Raw genomic sequence first — 22825 nt, 5'->3', positions numbered from 1 at the left:
TATTACAATTTTATTTATATATTACACTGTTATTTTTATTTTACCAGATTTTACGATAAAAAAATATAATATTAAAAATTCTTTTTCTTAAAAATTTTAAAACTTCTTTTTGAAGTATCAGAACTCACAACTTTTTTTCACAAAATATAATTACTATGCTCCCATTTCACAACTTTTATTTCAAAATATTTGGACTATTTTTAGAAAATTGAATTTCTTAAAATATTAGAACTTACTATTTTTTCTTGAAATATTACTACTTTGTTTCTGTAAGAGCTTGGAGTATTTTTTTATTACAGAAGTTATCTTCTAGTGTTGGAACACTACTTTTTACTCTAAATAATGTGGCTATTCTTAGACTTAGAATAAAACTTTATTGTTGTATTGGACTTGACTTTTTCTCAAACTATGTCTGTATAACTATTCTTGTTATATCAGTACACAGTCCCTAGTCAAATATTTGACCAAATTTGAAGTCAAAACATTTATTTTAAGCTATTTTAAAACCCCAAAAGCACATTATACTTTACCACCCACTCCACAGAATTGCAAGGTATAAACTCGGTAGAGATTAAATGTTACAATATGTAGTGTTTTGTTAGAATTCTAGATAAAATCATGATATTTTAAGTCTAATCGAGGCTATCCCCGCTTCATCCTCACTCAGCTCTGTCAGGAAAAGCCTGTGAGACTTAACCGGCCTCAACATGGAATAAACAACATGGCTCATAAGAAGAGCATTTTTATTGAAGGTCAGTACTTATTGTGGCTCAATATAACAGGAATTTTTATATATATATTTTGCAAACTTGTGGCTGTCAGGTGGAAACGTGTGCGTTTTAAAATTTGGCTCAATGCTGTTCTGTTCGCTATTTGTTCGGTGCAGTGCGCTAGCTTGCTGAGCTAACCTAAAATTCCCACAACACTGTGTAGCCCGTTAGCTAAATAGGCTATCCAGCACTGATTGGCGATTTGTTTGCATTTATTTTTTATTTATTTATTTGCAATATGTATATTAACAGAGTTATTTGCTTGCTGTAAACTAAAGTAGGTAAAACATGATACTATATTTAATATTTTTCACCTTCTGTTTCATGCTAAAACAGAGAGCTAGTGGTGTTGTTTAGACTCCAGGGTTATGTTTTAGAAAACTTTATATATTTAAACTCATTATAACACGCATTTTCTGAACATAACTGAAACTCAACTCATTTTCGTTCAGTTTTGTTGTTGCAGAACAGGTTCTTTTTCGCTATGTAGTTGCTATCCAGCTACAGATTTAGCTAGCTGTAATTTGGCTGCGTTCCAATCCGCACACTGCTGCACTAACTAGTGTTCCATATAAGTGCGCAGTCAATGGTGGTGTAGCATACTATGTAGTAACTACCTTGCGGTTTGGGACGCGGCCCTTGGCCTACTAGGTATTAACGCAGACAAAACATTACATTTAACAGATAATTTATTAAAACGTGTTAGTGTGAAATGTTACAGGAATGCATTAGATCTGATTTATTATAAAATGCATGCTGTGCTTTAATGCTGTGTCGTGGAATTGCATACACAAAGCTGTTATTTATGCACTGTAGCTGTCAGCTTTGTCTGCAGCTCTGTAGGCTACTTGCACCAGATTAAGTTAACATTACTTACTTTCTTTACTGGAAATTGATGTTGTTTAAATAATCACACTAATAAAAAATTGGTTTCTTCAATGCTCGTTTTATATTTTACTTTTGCAGTTTTAAATATGCAATAATAAGTCATTTAATTAAATGTAAAATCCTGATTTCCTAAATATGGCATTAATTCTTACATTAATATGGCAACTCAACACACAGATGTAAATGTCCTATCTAAGCCTAAGTTGAATTTATGTAGAGCCAGAGAAAACAACATAGTTTTACTGCTTCAAAAATATAAACCAGAACTATAATAATGCCATATAAAGCATGTCATTTGAGAGTGTCAATAACAACACTACTTATTGACTAATCTTCAAATTATTTTAATGGTAATTGAGATGTTGATAAATGTAAATAAATATGATAAATATTTATGTAACAGCTAAAATACGGCATAACAACATCATTAATGCTTATATTGTATTAAACAATATTAATAGGAGAGCGGTTTGGACTGCAAAAGACATCATCCAAATGTCCACATATGTCGCTCCAGACTGTGTATTTGGCTCTCAGCGTAATTATTGCCTTATCAGATGTGCAAGTTACCTATGCCATTGGCTAACACTTAACCACACCATGACAGACACTGACTTTCAAACTTTGTGATGGTAACAATCAGTGTTTCTTTTTTCTCTTTGGCCTGGAGAACACAACATCCATTATTTCAAAAAACAGTTTTGGCAAGTCAGATCACTAGACACATTTCCACTTCACATCAGCCCATTTCAGCTAATCCTGTTGTTGAGGGTGGCACAGTGACGCAGTGTGTAGCGCTGTCGCCTCACAGCAAGAAGGGCCTGGGTTTGATTCTCCGGCTAGGCGATTTCAGATGATCTCAAATATATAATATTTAACTTGTATTTATAAAATTCCATTCTTTATCACTGGGTTTGAAATTGAACGCACACCTGACACGTGGGGTTAAATGTAAAATGTAAATGATTGAGCCTGTTGGTCCTGTGTAGATGCAGGTCTGTGCTCTTATTCTGCTGTATGGTGTGTTTTTCTGTATCTGTCTAAGCTCTTGATAGATCAGAGGCCAGCAGAGATGGAGGATACAAACAGAACTGGAGTTTTTCCCTTTCCGATGACAGTGAAGAGGAGAAGAGAAGCGAGTAAGCACTTTACTAAAGCTTAATCCTGCATTCATGGTTGCTGCTGTTTCACTCCAGCCAGCACTCACATACACAGATAGATGCATGCACAGGAGAAAAGCTGCTCGAGATCTTTTTGTCAGCCAGGAGATCACAATTAGGTCCACATTATTTTGGTGGGCTTTAATAATGCTTTTTTACCCAGTCAGAATAGCATCACCTGGTAGCATTGTGCCCAATATTAACATGTGTACATCCATAATATCTTAAATGAAATATTATTATACAATTGAATGTATAATAATGTGTATAATAAGTGTCTCAATATCTTTGCTTTTTAGAGCTTCCTTGGTGACCATGGATCAAGTGGGTGGGCGGCAAGAACTTTCCCCTGAAGGGATTAAGGTATTCACATGTACTCTTTACTTGCAGCCTGCTTTCTGCCTTGGCCCAAGTGTGATGTTACTCTATGATAACTACATAGAAAGGGTTTTGTTTTAAGTGGCATGGAGGTTAGGTATGTGCTTATTATATTATATTATATTATATTATATTATATTATATTGATTATATTATATTATATTATATTTATTACATTACATTACATTATATTATATTTATTATTTTGTATTATATTATAGCATTTCAAATCCAGTCTAGCTTAACTAACTTAAGATCTGATCAGATCCGTAATAAACATTTCACTGGTCTGCAGCTGGTTTGCATTGTTGTTGTGGTAAAATTACATATTATTAAGGTGTTGAGACACTACAAGCTTCCTGACAAATTTCAAACTCTGGAACCGTCCAGGAAGGATTAAGCACTATTTTTCATAATATTTAACTTTAATTGGTGTTTTTGTGACCAGTAAATTGTGCCGTCTTAACACACCGACTCAAAATCTGTCACAGATGTTTAGTTGGGTTGATATCTAATGACTGTATAGGCCATAGTATGTGCTTTATATCTCACCGTCATTACCACTTAATTTATTAACCCCTTGTATCCTGTGGATGGGGGCAGTGTCATACTAAAAGTGAACATTCCCATAAGGTTAGACATGTTCCATCATGTTGGTTTTGAAGACAGACTAATGACTTTGGAGTTATCCTTAATATTCTGTAAACATCATGTTTTCCTCAAGCTATATTGATACATCATGAGTAGCTGGGCCTGCTGAGCATTTCTGTTTTTCTCAGTTAAAGAGCATATTTTCATGCTTATCATTTAGCTCATTCGTGCATTAAACCTGTCTGAAAACATCTGCACCAGTTATGTTTCTTCCTTTCCTTTTCCATTTTGTCACCTGTCATTAGCATAATATCAAAAGCCAGAATGTAGCTCTTAAAATGTCTTTGTTTTTTGCTCTTTCTTTCTGACGTTTATTCTTTATTCTTCCCTCCATGGTTTCTGTTCTCTGCAGCAGGCACCACCTTTGAGGCATTTCAGACCCTTGGAGCCTGTGAAGACCTACGAAAGACGGTCAAATCATTTGAAGTCTTTGAACAGAGTGGGAACAGGCAAACCCAGGTATCTGCTGCATGTGCTATATGATATGGGGGTTTATGCAGCTTAAGTAGCCTGTTAGTATAGCTTTGTAATTTAAGCAGCTGGCTAAGTACTTTAAGTACTCCAGCTAGATCACTTGCATTAGAAGATGTTTATAGAATGGATTAAAGTAATGTGTGTCAGTTTGTTAAAAAATGATTTCTTATTTGTTGAATTGTTTAAATAAATATACAGCAATACAAGGGCTGCAATACAGTACAAAAGAGAGACAGGTTCAGTGGATCTTTTTCACAATACAAATGTCAGAACAACAATCATCTAAGTGTGCGTGGCAGGGTGCTGTTGCTTAGTAAAACAATGTATGTTTGCATGCTGTGTCTAAACCAGAGCCTGATTTTACCACTCCAGCCTGCTGACATCAGGAGAAAGCAGTTGACTTTTAACATGCATGTCAACAAAAACATTTTAAAAGTGTAGCTGTGATTTAGATTTTTATTAAGGGTGTAATGTGGTATAAGTCCTCATTCAGTTTTTTTCCCCTTTTTCTCTACAAGGTATCCTATGGTACGTTTTTAAACCAGTGATCCCACTTTTAGAGCGTGGCTTCATTGCCAAGTTATCTTTACTGTACCCAAGTACACCTCTTTTACCCACCGCCTCTTGCACAGTCACTTGGAGTATCCGGCTGCTTCTTATCACCAACCAGTGGCAGATATCACATACAGTGATTTACACTATGCCTAGGTGAATCTCCCATCTTTTCCTGCTTTTTTGCAGAGGCAGTAAGGAGAAACCCCATCTGACATTCTAATACCATTCTTTTAAAAGCCTATTATATTATATTTTTTTTACATTTACATTTACATTTTCGGCATTTAGCAGACGCTTTTATCCAAAGCGACTAACAGTTGTGACAGTATACAATCTAAGCAATTGAGGGTTAAGGGCCTTGCTCAAGTGCCCAACAGCTGCAACCTGGCAGAGGTGAGGCTTGAACTGGCAACCTTCTGATTACTAGTCCCATACCTTAACCACTAGGCTACAACTGCCTAAGGTTCTTCTTAAACTAAATACATTTTAGTGAAAATGTATGTTAAACAATTACATTTTTATTATTTTACGTAAAGCCTGTCACTAGTATTGTATTACTGTTGCTAAAAAATTTAACTATTTAATATAGTGAATTTTACCTGTATAATTAGGATATATATTATAGAAATTTATAATTAAGATGTAAATTTCAGCTTTTGTAAGGCTAACATCACTGCTTTTTTATTTCTAGTGAAGCCCCCCACCAGATGGCTGTTTCGCCACTTCCCAACAAAACTAATTTTTTAATAATGAGTTCAACACCACCTCAAGGAGTGGTAGTTCAAGGGAGACTGTTTCAGCACACTCATCTTAATTCTTCTGTTAAAAAGCCAGTCCAAAGGTACAGCACATTACATTATTCTTTACATTATGTTTTACACCCTTGAAAAGGCAAATGCTTGTCTAAATTCTAATTTAGATTAGAATGAATAATCAAATATTAATGTGTAACAATGTAATAGAACTAAAACTTGACATCAGTTTGTGTACCTTCTCCTTTTTCAAGCAACCTTGACTTTAAGGAGAGGTAAGGCTTGGGTTGAATTAAAGTTTGTGTCCCATGCACAATATGTGATTTTGATTATTTTGAGGAGATGCCACTGATTAAACTTGCTTTGTGATCATGATTGCCCCACTAAGTGTGCCAGTATTCCCCAGCATATTTAAAACTGTCGCTGATCAGTTGCTGATGTAATGTGCCATGTAGAGCAATTAGTTGCAAGTCTATTGATCAGGAACGATAGACTGAGTAAGAAAAACTAAGAAGGTAAAAAAAAAATGAAAAGCATGGCGTGCACACGAGAATGAATGTAATATGTCTAGACACAGCAGAGACGAGCTGCCTTAGCTATCTGAATCAGTTCTTCAGTTATATTTTACTGAGGTCAAATTGCAATTTTAAAAGTCACTATAAGCTTCTATTTATTTTACATTCTCAATAAACATATTGATACTGACATTTCACAGTTTAGAAGTTAATAGATTAAGCTCACTATGTAGTGAATAGTGTGCTTATTGACCCAGCATTGTAGTCCAGCATCTAAAGCATCACCTTATTTCTCCTCTGTTTGCAGCCTGGTACAGCACATTATTTTGTAGATTTTTTTGATCTTTTATGCCTAGACATTGCAGCCCTGATTTTCCACTGTATTAAATGCTGGTCCTTCCCAAATCTCCTGAGGTCATCTTTGATCTGATGTTTGCATACATACTTTTTGTTTCTGCTATATTTAGCATGTAAAGTTTCATTATTTTTGCATCCTGCTTTTGTTAGGTAATGCTTTGTGTCATTAATGAATAACTTGCATATTTGTGCTCCTTAGTGATCACAGAATGACCGTCACAAGTAACAGTGTTGTGTCATGTACACTGCACAGTCAATATTTATTGGTATTTGAGGCTGGCTTGGCTGTGTTATATTTGACTAATTACCCATTCATTTATTATTCTATTAAAAAACATGCAAAAGTGGTTTGCTAAATGAAAACATACCTATTTTTTCATGTTTCAATACTTTTTGTATGTGCTCAAGTGTTTTTTCTCATCCTACAGATCTGACTTCAACACCCAAAGAGTAGATGTGGACAAAATTATTCTAACCTGTCCAGAAATCGCAGGTAAGCTTTATTACTGTTTGAGTCTTTTTCCTCTTGACTGCATTTGTAATTGTAGTTTCTAGTGCTGATCATTTGATCATGCACAAAGGCTGTGTGATAACAGTAAGGGTTGGGGTTAAATGTGGAAATGTGGAGGTGGTCTTGTACCATACTTCCAACTTGATTGGAGTGTTTATTTGACTTTGCAGTGACTGCTGACATAACTATACATTAATGTAAGCAGAAAAAAGAGACAAAGTGCCTTTAAAGTGCCAAATTCAGAAGCATGGCAGTCTTTCTTGGATCTTATCCTGTAAGGAGATACCTAGAAACACTGTACCCACTATGCAGAGACATCAACTGTAGTCAGTCCACAAGCCCATTCGACTTTAGACACGTGTAGTCGCCGACTGCTTCTGATCACCAATCATAGTGCATATGAAGTCCTGTTATACCCTAGGTGACTCCTCCAGCACTCATGCTGTTGCTTCAACCAGACTTGAAGGTCAGATTTTGCAATGACAATGAGGAGAAATTCCATCTGACCTTTTATTGACATTCTTTTAAAAGCATTTTTTCTCACTTTCCTACAAATCTTTCATGAAATGTTTAACAATGTTAACGCTAAACAATTCTTAAACTCTTTACCAGTGTATAAACCAATGTATGTATAAACTAAAAAAAGATTGAACAATTCTGCCATGAATGTAACCAATGTGTTGACATGACGTTAAACCAATAAACAAACAAACTAATGTTTTACTATTACTATTTGCAAAATGTAACGGATTCTATTTAAGTAAGGACTTTTTAATTGAAACAGAATATACACCCATAAAAATCTTTATTAGAATTTGCTTTAATAGAAATGTGCCAAACCAGTTTTACTTATATTTTTAGCATCTAAATACTACACTGCTGCCAAGTATACTGTTTGGGATAAAATGCTGTGTTTTATTTTAAAATACAGTTTAAATTAGGGGTGCAAATTTGCCAATTTCTTTTAACCAATGACCTACTGTCATTAAAGTATGTATTGTAGTACTGTCTAAAGTACTAAATCAGTAACTTTTCTTTGCTTGAATGTTGTAAGGCAAAATATTTTGATTGCAGGCTGTAAGACAAATTTTGAAAGTGTATGAAGATTTTCTATAGGCACTCTATTTAATCTAAAATGTTCATATGGACTTCATGCTTCTTGTATATATAATAATTAAAAATAAGCACAATGCAACATGTCTTGTCACAGCTGGTTTAAATTAAAATGCTTGCTGATACGTGTGTCTCGACCGATGCGTATGTTGCGCCTGTTAAAATTATACTTTTAAAAGCAGTAGTTTTACATCATAATTATATAGTAGCTTCCTTGAACATCCAATTCTGTGGCCCTTTTTGCATGCAGGTGCTTCAGTCTCTGCCTTCTCAGTTTACTTGGAACACTCAGTTCATGGCACACAGAGAGATGTGCTGGTGCACGATGTGCACGGTGGAGAAAGGAACAAAGTGTTCCGCATTCGTTGCTTCTGCATTGTTTGAGATAGCACAGCCGTTTGTGGCAGAGCTCTATGCTGGGGTGAGCCAGTGTATACCAGACAGGATTGCTGGCCTGTGATTAATCTGCACGTCCCCTGTGAAAGGAAAGAACTAGATAAATAAGGATGGAGAGAGAGACTGCTCCCCAGTTCAGCTGCTTTAAAATCATATGAACGTCGAGTTGCAAACACACGGAATGCACAAGCTCATGGGCAAGGGCAAGCTCATGAATATTAATATTTTTTATTAATTTATTTATTCATACACACACTATGTCTACTATGTCTTCCAGACACTGAGGAGCTAAATGTGAAAAGATTATCTCACTCGAAAAGGCGGGCATTGTTCGAGGGTGTGGGTACGGCTCCTTCTGCTGGCACAGACGAGGTGAGGGTCATTAAACAATTGACATCTGCACCCATTGTACCCGACGTTCAAATACACTGGCTGTGGTATCCACATATGTTCGGCCATGTTTTGTTTATCAGAGCATCGATGGTAATGAAAGTGTTGTTATGTGAACATCTGTAAGCAGCAGGTTTGTATTTATTATTAGCTTTTATTAATCGACCTAAATGTGTTGAAAGATGATAAATGTTGAGCCCAGACAAACCACTTAATAAAGCTATTTCACTCAGATTCAATTTGATATGACACCTGTGTTGTGGTCAACACATGCCTAAATTAACTCGCATGTTTGCTTAGGGGGTAGAATTCTGTTGAGTTCGTTTTTAGAACAACACCAACAATATCAATCTTTAGCTTTTTTTCTAAAAGCATTACATGAGCAATCACTAATTTGTTGCTAATTGGTTAATAATTTATACCTGGCTTAATAACAAGAACTACTATCATCTGCACTCCATTGACTGACCTTCTCTTTCTCTCTCTTACTCTCACTCCCACTTCATCAGTCAATAAAGCCGGAAGAGTATCTGACCGTGTGCAGAAATTGTGGTGCACAAAGTGAAGACCACACGAGGTGCAAAAGTTGCAGTCACCCTTTCTCCTCTGAAGTTCCCCTGCTGCCTGCTGTTGCTTCCTCCCCTGCCCCTCGAGTGCCTCTGCTCAGCAAGAGTTTCTATGGCGCGTCCTCCGGGGCCCGCTCCATCCACATTGACACAGTCAAGACCCCTCCAGCACTCATTACCCGGGGTACCCTGCTGCTCCCCCACAACGGTGCCAATCTTACCAAGGGCAAGAGACAGCCAGTGGCCAAGCAGAACGAACTCAACGACCCAAGTGAGTGAAGCGCAATAGCCCGCAGTGTTTTTATGTAGTGTACCTTAAACTAAAGTTTAGCTTGTACTTGTTGATGATTGGTTAAGAGATGGCTGTTTTCAGTATTGGAAATTAAGATCTTTGCCCAGTACCATACAACTAATGTTAACCAAGTAGGGCTAAGTGTGTAGGGATAAAGTCAAGGTCCAGGTTTTGACCACATGATCTGATTATGATGAGGAATGTTTTCATTTCACCCTAAATTACCCCTTAAGACTAAATACAGTACATCAGTCCATCTAAGCATAGTTATTCACCATACTTTACTCTGCATTCTGTTTACAATGTAATAGTAGTGGTCTGCTTTGCTTGGGCAAACAGTGAAATAATTATTGGATAGGACTCGTTTGTTGTTTACGTTACTAAGTTAAATTCCAGATTGCCATCTCCCTTTAAACAACAATTAAGCAACCAGACATGCACGATGCATTAATAGATACGCAGCCACTGATACTAGCCCCGTTTAATACAAACTCTTGTCCTACAGCACATACAGCCTTTATTCAAGTATACAGAGTCACAATACAATCTCTCATGACTCATTTTGTTCCAAATTGGCTCTTTTATCTTATGGTTGGAGCACTAACAAAAAACTTTCATTCATTCGAGTTTGACGATTTGTTTGCAGTTGTGCTGTCCAGTGACGAAGATGACGAGGCGGACAGTTCCAGTACGGGCAGTGTGAACCGACTGGATAGCGTCTCTCCGAGGCCTGCCGACTCGGCTCACTCCTCTCCGAGGCCTGCCGACTCGGCTCACTCCTCTCCGGCGCCTTCCGGTGGCAGAGTGGAAGCAGCTGTTAAAGGAGTCGGAGAAAATGAGGAGCAAACGTGTGAATTCTTTATCGATATGGACCCCAGGAACACTGTGCCCAGGAGAAATCGCACGAAAGATCAAGTATGTATCCAGTTCCACAATTTACATTATACTCATTAACTTCTTAAAAAAGAAGCTAGAAAAAGGGCAGTATGTAAAATTCCTTTAACAATTTCATTCACTTTTTTATAAATGGGATTGAAATCTTTTAAATCTTTTAAAAATAATATTGTTATTATAGAAGGTTTATTTGAAAGGTTATATGTGAGATTATACCATGTAAAAAAGTTCATGTGTGTAATGTATTAATGTCTCATCAGGTTGGAAATGCAATCGGTGATGACCCCTCTCCATCCAAGAAGCGTAAAGTGAGCCCACTGCAGGTGGAGAGCATGATCATGCAGTGCAGGAGTGTACGGATAGGAACGTTGCGCAGGATGGTCACCAAACCTGTCATTGTAATATTTGTTCTTTGTACCTTTATCAAACTCTTGTTTTATTTCTCTTTTTGTGTTATATAAGCAAGTAATATGTGCTTGTCAGTTAATGTAAGTGAGCTGCCTGGCAGACATGTTATTTAAGTAAACCTAACAGCCTAATGTTTAGCCATGACTATTTAGCATGCTCGAATTACTACACACGTTCTTTCAAATGTTTATTCAGGTAATTAAGAATGTAAGACTATTGCAGACCAAATTCTGCTTTTAAATCTGAATCCCACATTTTCATTGATTATTTTTTGTATACTTATCATTTGGGCACTACAGTGTGTAACGCTCATGAAATACAAGACCTAACAAAACTGTGGTGTGTATCTTACCTAAGCTCTGAGCTTAGACTGAGGTCTGTGGATGCTTAGGATGTTTTCTTACAGTAATGTAAAAAAAAAAAAAAAGGTACAACCTCTTGGAAATTTTATGGATTTACTTACCAGGGCTTAATAAAAAATCTTTGACTGGGCTATTGCAAACTGCCAAAACTTTAGCTTTTATAGACATGGTCAGTTGATTTAGGGCATTTGATTAGCAGCACCTGGTGCTATGTACCCTCTTAATCCCTATGCAAGCAGTAATGGTTTAATGGGCTAATTTTTGTTAAATAAATAATGACACATTTTAATCACTAAAAATCTGTTATTTTGCATATGATCAGAACAGGAATGACATGTAGAGTGCATCTGCATTAAGCACATCTGCAATATCCGAAATTATATTGAAACAGTGAAAATCAAGACTGTATGTCCCACTGCCTGACTATTTTCACTTTTTTCTTTTTTAGTTCACTATAGATTACATACAGCTTGAGACGGAAGGTAAGTGACGGCATGACTTTTTTATTATAATGTGTAATGCAGTATGTTTAATTGCATTTTAGCTTTTTAGAGTGCTAATAATACTCAGCAGTCCTCACATTCAGATAACTACAAAAAGGAAATAAGTATTTAATCACTCTCCCCATGAAGGATTTCCCCCCTTTATCCTCCAGACTAAACATTTCTGAATCCTGATTGTAAATGATTGTCACTGATTGTGTCACTGCCACTTGCACAACCCCCGATCTGATCAAGTAGAGCCAGATTACCGCATATTCCCCCCGACATGTGACCAATCTGCTGCCGCTTTTTATCACCTGCCAGTTTTGGGTTCCCACACTGAGCAATGCCACATACAGAGACATACAGAGACCCCTAGCCTGAATGGGACTCGCGCAGGCAGAGAACAAATATTGCACCTTCTTCAAACATGGCTAATTTTGTTTGTGTGTACACCCGGCCAGGTCAGTAACTTTGCTGAGATTTGAACTCACAAGTTCAAACATTCCACAGTTGTGTGCTAGTGTGTTTGACCACTGTGCTACCTGAGCTCCCCCCAAAATGAAAAAGAAAACAAAATTTAAAGAAAATGAAACTGATAGAAAGGTTACAAGCACTGTAATAAAGTTGTTGTTATTATTATTAGGTAATTTGTAAATTATTTGTTTTTTTGGTGGGTTATTTTTGGGCATCATTTTTCATGCTGTGTACAGGTCAGGAAATAGACGTGCTGGAGAATGTACGCCTCAAGTCATCTGAGCTGACAAGTTGTGAGTGGTGCAGCGTGAGAAAACTGCCAGTCATCTTCTTCCAGACTAGTGCAAATGAGTGCCAGCGTCTGCGTTCCCAGCTCCAAATGTCCCAGGAGAATGGTGTGTGGTACGACTGTGCTGTGGAAAGTGAGTATAAAAATTCGAATGCTCATAAGAATCAAAGTAGTGCTTCAAAAGCTAAGTGCTACAGTCAGTATATTTGCTAATGCGACATTTTGCAGGAACTTTCACAAAAGGAGGAAAAGTAATGCAGCCACAGGTTGTACTAAGCTTCTTTCACAAAAGTGCGTTTAACCAGCAATGTACCAGATCTGGTATGGCTGGGGAAACCCTTTGGAGTTTATGTACTGAATAGACTTACATGACTATTGACCAGACTAAGACTTAAGTCAAATTGTTGAGTAAATATGGTATTGCTTCATGTGTATAAAAGACAAGGGAATCAGGAAAGGACTAAAACAATACAACACACCCAAAATCTACTGCTAGGCCAATCATTAAATTGGTTGCATTTTAAAACAACCAAGACTGTTTTTTAACCTGCCTGGAAAATAAGGCAGGTTCATTTTGCCTCTTTTATAGTGCGGATACTGGACTGTTACGCTGATTTGTCCCTCTAAGTTGGGCACATTTGCTAAAAAACAGTGCTGTTCAGCCGTGCTTACAGAAGCTACACAGAAAAGCTACAAATACAACACTGGACAGATACTAATATGTATGGAGATACTAATCTGTGATGTTTATTTTTTATTTTTTCAGACCTGGATGAGAAATACATAGTGCTGATTTTCGAGACCGGTCCCTCGATGAAAGAGCAGATGATGTTAGAAGACATCCTGGTTGAGATAGGCAAAAACAACAAGCTTTTGAACTTTCCTGCAAGACTGACCTTCGATGACGCAAACGTTAGACTGGTTCAATATAACAAAGCATCGAAGGAGAAGGAGATGGTGCGAGCCTTTACCAATGTAACATTTTGTTATAAGGAATAGAATAAAGATAGACTTCATTTATTTTGTATATGATTACACTATAAAGTATTATTTTATAAAAATAGTATGAATTACTTCACTAATCTCCAGCTTGTTTGGGGTTAAGAACTACTAGCCAATTACAGCACAGGGGGTGGGATTTATTAGCTCATGAATGGTTAAAGAAGGTGTCAGTAACTACATTTAAAAATTACTGAACTATTTTTTTTATTTCCCAAATCACAGAAAGCCAAGTCTCTTTCATTACCTCCATCATCAGCAATGAGTTCGACGACAGTAACTGCCCCAGGCACCACAGCAACAGCAGCAGACACTGCTGCAACAGCAACCACCGTGTCAGCATCCCCGGTAGCCTCAACAGAGACCATGGTACGAACGCGATCATCCACTCAGCGCTGTGCATTCTTTGATGATGAGGAAGAGGAAGATATGTCAGCTCTCCAGCCTACTTTTACAGGCCCCATCATCAAGTAAGAACCACCTCAATGCAGGCTTGTTCCACTCATTTATTATGGATTTAAATAAACAACATCAATATGTAAAAATGTATAGAATAGTAGGCAGAAATGAAAACATGAATGGTAACTAATGCTGGACCCTCCCTCCACTTTATTTTCCTGCTGGTTAAATGTTCATTTAATGCGAGTCATTTGTTGTGCATCGTCTGCATTTATTACTAGCACAATACAAACACAAAGGCTATTTGTGATGCTGATTATTAGACTTCAGCATTTTTGCCTATGTTAAGGGTTTTGTTAATAGGCCCAACAGTGGCAGTTTTGTGATAGACCGTTTCAATGAGGGTAAACAATAACAACGCTACTGCGCATGTCTGTTCCTTTTGCCTTTCCGGTAGCGCCATTTTTAAACATCCATCCATCTGTCAACATGACGAGCTCGTACTTTGCGAGTCTCCCGAACACGGAACAAACGCGATATTAGCAGAAATGAATGATAGATCATCAAGTATCTTTACCAGCCACTTTTGAGGAGAATTTAAGAAGTCAGTGTTTTTCCTCTGACCTAAAACGTTTGCCTGAGGTAACATACCCAGCCGTGTATCACTACCCTGTTGAAACGGAGTGTGTTTACACCAGAGGCAGTGAAAGCACACCGCAGATGGACGCATACAATTAATTATTAAAATCATTATTGTGTCATCTCCCCTTTTGTGTCTGTTGAGCTAAGAGCCATTATAATATGATAAAAATATGACAAACCACAGTGAATTACTTCTCATCTGAATTAGAACATGTTAGCTAATGCTAAAACTATTTTTTATAGCCTAACTGGAAATACATGAAATATTTTACAGTAAGCACAACGTATTCATAAATAGTTTATTTACTTTTTGTATTACAAAAGTAGAACCATGTTTCTTAACATGTCATTTAATAATGAAGCTAAGCTAATTAAGCTGTTAATATAATTCCATATAGTGACATGTCCCCAAAATATAGTCCTATACAGTTATGGCTTTTACACCGTATTATAAGGGGAATGTAAACTTTTTAAGGCTTATGTTGGTTTATGTTTATTCTGTACTATTAATACAAATATTAAGCGCCTGCGTATTTTAATACACTTAAGCTAAACGTCAGGGACAAGACACCATGAGAACAGCGTTCAACTGAGTACATTTGTTCACAATATTTTATTATGAAATAATATACAGTATATTACATTAATTATAAGAGTTGATGGTGGGTATCCAGCCGTCTCTATTTATAGCAGCAATCCAAGCGTTTCACTGTGCGTTCTTTTGGAAATCTGTTCACCTTTATTTCTGAAAGCAATTTTGTACCCGGCCTGAGGGAACATCCGACAACCGAACAACATGTTCCTAACTTTAATTTAGACATACTGTCAATAAATCAGACCTGAACTAACGCAAAGGAATTGAAGCAGTTGTGGTCAATCGCTATTGTTCTGAGCGCTGTTTACCACCAAGCGGAAGCGTCTTAGGAACATCTACGTCACTTCCTGGACTCATGAATATTCATTTGAAACGGTCGATAGGCAGTGGCAGCTTAGCAGTGAAGTTACCTGATAAATAATCAAAAGCTTGCCGGTTCAAGCCCCACCACTACCAAGTTGCCACTGTTGGACCCCTGAGCAAGGCTCTTAAGCGCCAATTGCTTGAATTGTATTTAATGATAATTATAAGTCGCTTTGAATGAAAGCGTCTGCTAAATGCTGAAAATGGTGAGGCATCCATTAGCCTAATACCTCAATTGCTGAGCCACCACTGCATTTCTGTGTTTTGACTTTGTACTGAATGTAGCACTTCTCGATAATAACGTGTCTTTTATTGATTACTGCACATCTTTCTTTTTCTTTGCTAGGTTAATAGTCTATCCTCCTCCGCCAGCTAAAGGTGGAATTTCTGTCACCAACGAAGACCTGCACTGTCTTAATGATGGCGAGTTTCTGAATGATGTCATCATCGACTTTTACTTAAAGTGAGTGTTTACTTTTCGCCAGTGCTGTTAGCTAGCTCTTTAATGAGGGGAAGCTTTCAGCATTGCAGAATTTACTGATGAGGTGATTCACATTTAAAAAGATTTGCTTGAGGGATTGATTGACAAACCACATTTCTTGATTTTCCTGTATTCAGGACTCGGCACAGTGAATCATTGTGGTCTGCATACCTGATCTGGCACAGTTTTTACGTTGGATGCCCTTGCTGATGGAACACATTGACAAGTGCACCTTCCAATGGCTTGGCTGTTCAGCCACCCCACCAGACAAAAACAGTTGTGCCTGTGCAGACACTTGACTGGCCAACAGCACCGCTGAGATTTGAACAACTGATACTAGCAGCAGTGGGCTAGTGTTTTACTACTGGGCCACACAAGCGCACACAGTATTTCATAATGAAAAAGACAGTCTATTTATTTGGGTGTCCCTTTTACACAACAGCCACAAATTCTGTCACATTTTAATGCACTGCAATTAGGAAGGTCAGAGTGCTTGGAGGACAGTACAATATGGCCACTTTTAATCCTGAGAGTTTAAAGACCTTTAGGATTACACTGAACTTCTTGATTGATTGGTAAAACACACACACACACACACACTATCACACTCAGAAAGCAGGGCCAATCAGCTCCCAGATTATGTCTATAAACAGCTTGTGATTAGGGGTTCCCTAATTATTTTAATCAGGAAAACTAGTGACTTAACACACACAAAGCCACTTTTTTGTTCTGTAGTTGGGTAAAGGGTGTACTTACATGGTGAAAAATGTTTCTATGTGACTAATTTCAGGTATCTGTTTATGGAGAAGTTAAAAAAAGAGGATGCACAGAAAAGTCACGTTTTCAGCTCTTTCTTCTACAAGAGACTTAACCAGAGAGAACGGAGAAATGCACCAGACACATCTAACTTACCGTAGGTTCCACTCAGCCAGACATGATGACATACTGAGCTGCTTTACACTGCTTTACCCTACTGAAACGTCATCAGTCTGCTGCTGATTTATTCATTTACACACAGACATTCTTTGATTTTGGTTTGACTTTGCGTAGGATACCGAAGAGGAAGCACAACCGGGTCAAAACATGGACGCGGCACGTTGACCTCTTTCAGAAGGACTTCATCTTTGTGCCCATCAATGAGTCGTAAGTTAGAGTTTGGTTAATTGAGTGAATTGAAAGTTGATATTTTTGGTGTGACCTTTTAGAAATTGAGGACAAACACAACACGGGAACAAATGGACAACAATATGAAAAACAGTAGACAATACATTTCCTTATCGATTATTTGGTCCATGGTACACAACATATGAACATATTAAACATATCACCGAGTTTCATATCAACAAGGAGCATGGTTTAGCAAATGAAAAATGTGTAACACTGAACATGGCAGCAATGCAGAACAGTAAAATGAGCAACATTCAGTTTGTAGATTTTAAATGATAGAACAGTTCATAGTAAGTGCTAGCTGATCATGCTAATCACAATGAATAGAAATGCATTCTGTATATTAAAGCTTTTTCTGGCAACATTAGTGTAGTTAATATATGATAGTAAGCAGATATTTCCACATGTGCAGAGTTTAACGTGTAGTAGACTCCATACTGACTCAAACCAGCTTCAGTTTGTGATTTTAATTCAAGATTGTAATAATATTATTAAATAATAAGAGTTTTGGAGCTGGGCATCTACACAGATGTCATTGTCTGAGGAGAGTGGATGGCCGAAGCCCTGCGATGGACTGGCATCCAGTCCGGGGCATTCCTGCTTTACGGCCAGGGGGTTCAGATCGGCCCCAGCCTACCCCAGTACACCAAATAAATCCTGGGTAACAACCTGAGTAGTCAAACCAAGTGTAAAAAAAGAACAAAAAAACTTAAAAATGCAAGAGCTTCATCATCTACATTTACAGAGAGTTCCACTTTTGAACACAATTGAACAAAGCCACACTTCATCTTGGAGGGAGTAAACCTAAATATACACAATGTAAATAAAGGCTGGTATATTAGTGTATGTTAGTTTTTGTTGTTTTTGAATGTAAAATGTGTAACAATTTCTTTTTTTTCTTTGATTAGAGCACACTGGTATCTTGCAGTGATCTGTTTCCCTGGTCTAGAGGGACCTCACCACAAACCAAATCCTCTATATCAGCCCCAGTCCCAATCCGAGACCCAGACTTCATCCTTGTCTAAACCAGGCAGCGCCGGTCTATGCAAAGAAGACGTAGCGGAGCCATCGCCACACACGGAACCCATCTCCTTTAGCCCAGATGATGAAAACAGTGAAGGAGATGGGCTCGGTGAACAAGGGAGCCAGTCGAGCATGCCTCCCGCTCCACGCAGACATCCCGAGCACGTTAGCACCCACTGCCACAGGGTTAACGGACAGGTCAAAGGACATTCGCATTACATAGGTGAGGATTGCAGCATGGACTGGGTTTTGTCCCAAATTCACATGCATTCACGAGCTGGAAATAGAGAATGATTATTACTTAACGCTGGTTTGAAAATGTTTCGTTTGTTTTTAGATGGTTTGCACAGAATTGGCGTCTGCTACAGCAATGAAGAACCTGGTACCTTCTCTGATGACCAAAGCTCATCTCATGTGAGTTTCTTTTCTACTGTACTGCAACTGTCTTGTTAGTTGCTTGCTTGTGCACTGCAAGCTGTTAGTGTTTAGGGTTGGATTATTGATCAGCCTGGTGCTTCTGGCTCTGCATCTCATTCTGTGTTTATTTTTTCCATCTCTCAGGACGAGTGCAGTGAAGACGGAGCACTGGCAGAGGAAGCTGGTGCCTCAGAGGGCATGGAGTGGACGTCCAAGCCTACAATATGTAAACAGTGAGTACGCTAACTTTAAAACAGAACTACATTATTTTGGTCGAGCTTCATGATTATAGACTGTTCTGACTGTCCCAGTGATAGCACGTCTGTAGACAACAGACATTCTCTTTGGTGAAATGCTGCACTGAGGTCCTAAAAGTGAAACCAGACCAAACAGGCCCCCCAAAAAATGAAACAAATATTAGGCAAAAAAATTTGGAATTTATATGATTTCTGAAATGTGTATTGATGCGTTTTAATGCGTTTTAAAAACAATACATTTAACACTGAACAATTTATATACAGAACAGCATGATCAGCATCAAAACAAACCAGTTGTTTTTTAATTGTTTAGGTTTATCTTTTACTTTTGCAGTTCTATGTAGCAATTAACCAGCAATTTACAGGGAAGATGTTAAGTAGAAAAATTACAACTAAACATTAAAATAAGTCCAAGCCTGCACAAGGAGGATTGTCTATTTTGAATTGTTCCTGGGAGAGAGTAAGTGGGTCTATAGGTAAGTGACTGAATTAATTTCAGCTGCTCCTGTTGAAGTCTCCACAGCAGATCATTCAGCCTCATATTTGATTTGGCACAGTTTCTACGTTAAATGCCTTTCTTGACCATATCTTCTATTTATTCAGACTTGGGATTAGCACTAAGGGTACGCTGATACATGCCCCCCTAATGGCTAGGTTTACGAAATGCTATGCACCCTCGGTTTTTGTGATCCCAGCCCTTGGATTTAAATCCCTCGAACTCAGACACTGTTTTAGCATGTCATTATGCAACATGAGCTCACAGGTAAATGAGTACATGTGTATGATGAATAGATTCTTTGTCCTGGATATCTTCCTACCATTTGCTGACTGTTTTCAAGAGGTGCTGGACCACAGCCCTGACCAAGATAAAAAAAAGTGTAGGGGAAAAGAAAGAAAGAGATCACATTTTTCAAACACAGTGACATTTCATTGCCACCAGGGAGCAGCACATCTGCACCTTGTGTTCCCTGTGTCCTTCCATTTAAATAGCTCACGTGAATGGTGTTTCTAATGAGGGAAAGTAGAGACGTCTGTGTGTACACTCAATAGTCTGTATGTAAAACGTGTAATGTTACAATGATTGTATTACATTTCTTAATTACTGTCTTAATCAGTATTCTGCTACTATTTGTCATTCATTTTCTCATCCCACAGACCTTGTATTCTCATCATGGACTCGTTACGAGGCCCTGCCAGATCAACGGTGGTGAAGACACTGCGAGAGTAGGTCACCACTTCTTCATTGTGTGCCTGGTTTATAGTTTTTATCTATCTATCTATCTATCTATCTATCTATCTATCTATCTATCTATCTATCTATCTATCTATCTATCTATCTATCTAAAGTTATTTGCCTAGCAGAGCTCTAATATAGATCCTAAATTATTGCAGGTATAGTCAGAACTTACTGGCCAACTTTTGGTACTCACATTACCTAGTCGATTGTTGAAATGTCTTTTTGTTACATTTATTTGTTTCATTTTTTTGTTTAATATCATTAAAACAATTGTTAACCTATAGGATTTTTAAAAACTTAAATATTAATACACGATGTTCTTTAAAAAAATAATTGTATTTTGAGTATTTTGATGAGATATTTCAACCTAATCCAAAATATTGAATAAATGTAAATAGTGAATTCAGCTTTTCAAGAACTGAACCCTTCTAAAAAAAATGGTTTCCATTTGATTAATGTAGCCTGGAACTGTACTGGATTAAATTATGTAACTGAAGGTTGATGTGTTTTCTTTGAGGGTTTGTCCATGAGTAAGTTAAGTTTTGTGCACACCTGCATGTGTTTAAGTTTACATTTGTGTCAGGATATGATGCTGGTGTGTGTTGTGGGTGATTTTTTTTTTGCCTTTAATTGGTACCATCTTACAACAGCGCTAGTGATTGAGATAACTGTAGAAGTTGTTTTCAGCAACATTACCTTTATAGTTGTTCTGACTTTGTGCATGTGTGTGTTTGCCAGATATCTGGAAGTGGAATGGGAGGTAAAGAAAGGCACTAAGAGAAGCTTTGGGAAGGACGTTGTGAAGGGCTCCAGTCCACGTGTGCCCCAACAAGACAACTTTAGCGACTGTGGCGTCTACGTGTTGCAATATGTCGAGAGCTTTTTTGAGGTATGTTGTCATCGAATATGCGACCTTGTTTATTCAATGCATTATCTCAGTATTATTTATAGTGCCTACCCCAAACTGCTGCATTTAAGTGGGAAGCATTTTATTGATTTGACATAATTAGATCTCTACAACTGTTAGCAGTGGGTACAGCTGTCCATTTACTGTAAGGTCAAAAATGTTACTTGATATAGGTTGGAATAATGTCCCGAAATTATCCTACTGAAAAATTCTGTTCTAATAATCTTAGTTCTACAGACATTTTTATTAGATAGATAGATAGATAGATAGATAGATAGATAGATAGATAGATAGATAGATAAATAAATAATGGTGGCACATGAGTGGTCTGTTACACTAGCTCAGAGACCGTTGAATCTCAGCGGCTCTGTCGGCCCTCCAGGCAGCTACACAGACGTGATTGCCAATGAAATGCCCAGCAATGGATTGGCACCCCGTCCAAGGTGTTCCTGACTTAAAGGACTTTGCTAACTCTATACTCATTCTGATGTGTCTAAATCTTCTTTTTCCTTCTCCTTCTTCTTCTTCTTCTTAAGAATCCACTACCAAGCTTCCACCTGCCCATGAATTTATTAGACTGGTTTCCCCAGCAGAGAATGAAAACTAAACGTGATGAGATTAAGGATCTTATTCTCAAACTCCAGTCTCAACAGCAGTCGGACCGGACAAGCTCCGGGCAGGACCAGGACATGGAAGACTCCAGTGAAGACCTGGACGTTGGAGATGCAGTACAGTCCGCTGACCTCATCCCGCCAATAAGCTCGTGAGCTCCAACGTGCTGCTATAGCTATTAAAATAACACGGTCATGTTGGCCCTGCCCCAACGGCACTGACAGCCAATCAGGACCTCTTCAAGAATGTTCGCTGCTGGAAGACTTTTCCGTTACAAAAACAGTTTTTTTGGTTTGTTTTACCTGTTTGTTAATAAAAAAGCAGGAAGACTTGATTTGTATTAAAGAAACGTGTACATACGCTGGATGGATTTTTGTTCTCGATCTTGCTGCCTTTTTTCAGTGACTTCATTATCCCACAGCTCACTGTTGCTCCACCCATAGGGTTAAAAGTGTTCATTCATTCATGTGCTGGATTCCTGAAGGGCATGAATGACCTCGGCCGCTCCGTAAGACTGCTTGACCTCCCATTTTGTCTGTACTTTGACTCTCTTTACTGTAGCGATCAGTTCTCTGTTGTTTGTAGACAAAGTATCAGAAACCCTCGGAAGATTTTTTTAAATAGCCTTCTCACATCTCTCATGGCATAATGTTGCTAGTCAGTGCCTGTTAAAGCTTTATAAGATGTGACCACATGTAAGTGGACTTCATTTTCAATATTAAAGTATTTGAAAAGAAAGAGTGCATTTGAATCTGCGTTTGAAACTTCTTTTTTTTAACTGTCATGATTAAATAATAATGATGATAATAATAAATAATAAAATAATACATAGTTTTTATAGTGCATTTTCCAAGCAAAAGGCTGTATATACACAGTTGAGTCACATTATTATGACTGCTTACTTTCGACCGCGACAGTGCGTAGCTCATGAAAGAAGTTTCGTTAGCTGGCTCGGTGGGTATATAAGGTGTACGATAGGCTGTCTGCACACATATCTCTTGTTGCTGTCATGGGTGAAATGTCTGACATTGGTTGGAAGAGCATGA

At 37.8% G+C, this 22825-nt stretch overlaps 1 protein-coding gene across 4 annotated transcripts; it reads left to right on the top strand.

The window, feature by feature from the left end:
- Positions 1-671: 671 nt before the first annotated feature.
- senp6a (SUMO specific peptidase 6a) lies at positions 672-22517 on the top strand. 4 transcript variants are annotated; one of them, XM_063001875.1, is made up of 24 exons: positions 672-752; positions 2704-2797; positions 3118-3181; positions 4203-4306; positions 5568-5717; positions 5883-5903; positions 6929-6993; positions 8798-8892; positions 9420-9747; positions 10415-10683; positions 10923-11060; positions 11881-11914; positions 12628-12813; positions 13447-13637; positions 13905-14149; positions 16025-16141; positions 16950-17072; positions 17210-17302; positions 18235-18572; positions 18687-18763; positions 18911-18999; positions 20179-20247; positions 20999-21149; positions 21704-22517. In XM_063001875.1, exons 1-24 carry the CDS (start codon positions 722-724, stop codon positions 21932-21934), a joined length of 3303 nt encoding a protein of 1100 aa, XP_062857945.1. In that variant the 5' UTR covers positions 672-721; the 3' UTR covers positions 21935-22517. The 4 variants fall into 4 exon arrangements, with proteins under 4 accessions (XP_062857945.1, XP_062857944.1, XP_062857947.1 ...); XM_063001874.1 differs by having other exon boundaries at positions 4200-4306; XM_063001878.1 differs by having other exon boundaries at positions 675-752; positions 2714-2797; positions 4200-4306.
- The last annotated feature ends 308 nt before the right edge of the window (positions 22518-22825 follow it).

The sequence above is a fragment of the Trichomycterus rosablanca genome, chromosome 9 (assembly GCF_030014385.1).
Source record: "Trichomycterus rosablanca isolate fTriRos1 chromosome 9, fTriRos1.hap1, whole genome shotgun sequence".
NCBI lineage: Eukaryota > Metazoa > Chordata > Actinopteri > Siluriformes > Trichomycteridae > Trichomycterus > Trichomycterus rosablanca.
The sequence above is the reverse complement of the archived record's forward strand: the minus strand, read 5'-3'. Positions and strand labels throughout refer to the sequence as shown.